This window comes from Lactuca sativa, chromosome 4 (genome assembly GCF_002870075.4).
Source record: "Lactuca sativa cultivar Salinas chromosome 4, Lsat_Salinas_v11, whole genome shotgun sequence".
In the NCBI taxonomy this organism is placed as follows: Eukaryota; Viridiplantae; Streptophyta; class Magnoliopsida; order Asterales; family Asteraceae; genus Lactuca; species Lactuca sativa.
This window is the reverse complement of record NC_056626.2, coordinates 106,831,132-106,833,752: the sequence shown is the minus strand read 5'-3', so window position 1 is coordinate 106,833,752 and position 2,621 is coordinate 106,831,132. Positions and strand designations below refer to the sequence as shown.

Genomic DNA, 2,621 nt, shown 5'->3' with positions numbered 1-2,621 from the left:
TAGTGATAAGTGGTGAAGGTGGGTGGGCGGTGGTTGTGGTGGGGATGGTGGAGAGTGGTGGGTAGGGGTGATGGTGGTCGGTGGTGATGGGTGGTGGTGGCTGGTGGTGGTGGTCGGTGGTTATAGATGGTGGTGGTGATGAGTGGTGGAGACAGGAGGTGGTGGCAAGTGGTGGTGGTTGGTAGTAGTGACGGGTGGTGGTCATAATGGTGGGTAGTGGGTGAGTGGTAGTGATGGGTGGTGGAGGTGGGTGGGTGGTTGTTGTGGTGGGTGGTGGTAATGGTGGTGGGTGGTCAGGGTAGCTGTTGGTGGTGGTTGGTGGTGATGGGTGGTGGATGGTGGTTGGTGGTAGTGGCAGGTGGTGGTTATAATGGTGGGTGGGTGGTAATGATGGGTGGTGGAGGTGGGTGGGTGGTCATAGTGGTGGCGAGTGGTGATGGTGGTGGTTGGTGGTTGTGGTTGGCGGTGGCGGGTGGTGGTGATGATGTTGGGTGGTGGTTTTCGTGGGTGGCGGGTGGGGCAGGTGGTGATGGGTGGTGGAGGTGGGTGGCGGTGATGGGTGGTGGGTGATATTGTTTGGATGGTGATTGGTGTTGATTCGTGGATTTTTTTAATTTTGTTTACTTATTTTTTTTATTTGTATTAAAATTTAAAAGAATTGTATGGTTCAATTTGAGAAAATGTTCTGGTAGTAAGAAATGTTTTCGATTCAATGAATATATATATATATATATATATATATATATATATATATATATATATATATATATATATATATATATATATATATATATACTCAATGAATAAAACACAAAACTACCTCTCTATCTAACTGAAGCTTAACAGACTCTAACAAACTGTTCCAACTCGGATCAAAAATCTTAGAATTTGTGCCTGGATTTGAGTTCTTGATCATGTATTATGATAGGTTATGGAAGCAGTGAATTCAGCTCAGCCTTTTTGTATGGACAAACTAAAACAACCCATCTTAATTTATGAAAATCCCGGGTAGCTTTGCTTATCAACAAACCATTTGCCATAAAAAAGTCTGAAAAAAATAGAGAATTCCAATAAATCGATTTGAACTTTGTGGATTCAACAATACAGGAAGCATTAAAATCACTGAAATCGTTTGTAAAGCTTTGAGCAGTTGTGAGAGGTTAGCTAGTGAGGAAAGAATCAACTGAGACTTTCACGACATGGATCGAGGCATTGTTCACAGCACAATCCAATGGTGGCGCACACAGATTTCGTCTTCAAGATGATAAATAATTTCAGTCAAGAAGATCAATGGTACGGTAACATTGACTAAACCTCAACAACTCAACGTCGTCGTCGATGAACCTACACATTCTGTATCATCTTGAATTTAATTTGTTTACATATGGGTAGCATCTAAGTAAATAGAATTAACATATGCATTATAGGTATCCCTATCAAGAATTTGAGAATGAGGGATAGGAGTCGCAATTTTAATGGGCAAAGGGTAGAGATGGCAACGGGGGCGGGGAACTCGGGGGACCCCAATCCCCATCCCCATCCCCGAATCCCCATTCCAATCCACATCCCCATCCCCATCCCCATCGGGGAATATAAATAAACCCCCATCCCCACCCCCAACGGAGACTGGGGATCCCCAACGGGGAAACAGGGATTTTTTTTTTTCTCTTTTAACATGCAAACTTTTACGTAAGGAAAAACTATATATTTCAATTTTACCAGCATAAGTTTAAGGATTTTATAAAATATATAAGTACTCATAAATTGCAGAAAAAATATAAATAAATTTTCTACCAAATTTAAATACATACATCAAAAATCAAGTAAAAAAAATTATTAGATTAATATTTAAGGTAAAATAGATCAACCAAAGAGAAATATATATATATATATATATATATATATATATATATATATATATATATATATATATATACACACACACACACAAGTTTAAATTAGATAAAAGAAAAAGCAAAAAGTATAATTTCAACCAAGTAATTACTAATGAGTTAGGTTACTTAGATCAAATTTTATGTATTATAAACTATACTATAAATATTTGTTCTGTATTATTTTTATATATTAATATATGTCGGGGGCAGGTCCAGGGTCGGGGATTAAGAGTATCCTCATCCCCATCCCCATCCCCACTTTTTTTATTCGGATATTCCCCATCCCCGGTCAACCTGGGGATGCCCCAGTCAAAACGGGTGCGGGTTTCGGGTTCCCCTTTGGGTGTGGGGTTGGAGGAGGGTATAGTTTAGTAATTTTATTGAGTAATTACAGATTTGATTTGAGGGTAAATTGGGCATTTAAGAAAGTTTATCAGAACTATCAGATATAACGACCCACGAACCACTGGTGGTAGAAAAACGAACCTAAAGGACGATTCGTGCAAAAAAACAAAAGTTGGAATCAAGTTCGGATTTTCACCAAACCATGGAGACCAATTATATAATTTTATCTTCAAGATATTTAAGGTTTATTTGATACCATCCACCTATTATCAAATAATTCAGATTTGAGAATCAGAAAATATCACTTTGCACACGATATACACACGGTTTCTTTTTAGATTATAATCACTAGGAAGATATTTTATTCATATTTTTCTGGTG

At 38.5% G+C, this 2,621-nt stretch overlaps 1 protein-coding gene across 1 annotated transcript; it reads left to right on the top strand.

Moving 5' to 3' along the window:
* The first annotated feature begins 279 nt into the window (after nucleotides 1-279).
* Nucleotides 280-1,187, top strand: LOC128133489 (uncharacterized). Its single transcript, XM_052770955.1, has 3 exons — nucleotides 280-542; nucleotides 657-688; nucleotides 1,108-1,187. Exons 1-3 carry the CDS (start codon nucleotides 280-282, stop codon nucleotides 1,185-1,187), a joined length of 375 nt encoding a protein of 124 aa, XP_052626915.1.
* Nucleotides 1,188-2,621: the final 1,434 nt, after the last annotated feature.

What these genes read in the sequence shown, in the direction of transcription:
- LOC128133489 (XM_052770955.1), top strand. Translation starts at nt 280, where the DNA reads ATGGTGGTGGGTGGTCAGGGTAGCTGTTGGTGGTGGTTGGTGGTGATG. An exon ending in GGTGGTGATGGGTGGTGGAG is followed by an intron (nt 543 to 656) that starts GTGGGTGGCGGT and finishes AAAATTTAAAAG; the next exon opens with AATTGTATGGTTCAATTTGA. An exon ending in CAATTTGAGAAAATGTTCTG is followed by an intron (nt 689 to 1,107) that starts GTAGTAAGAAAT and finishes TCAACAATACAG; the next exon opens with GAAGCATTAAAATCACTGAA.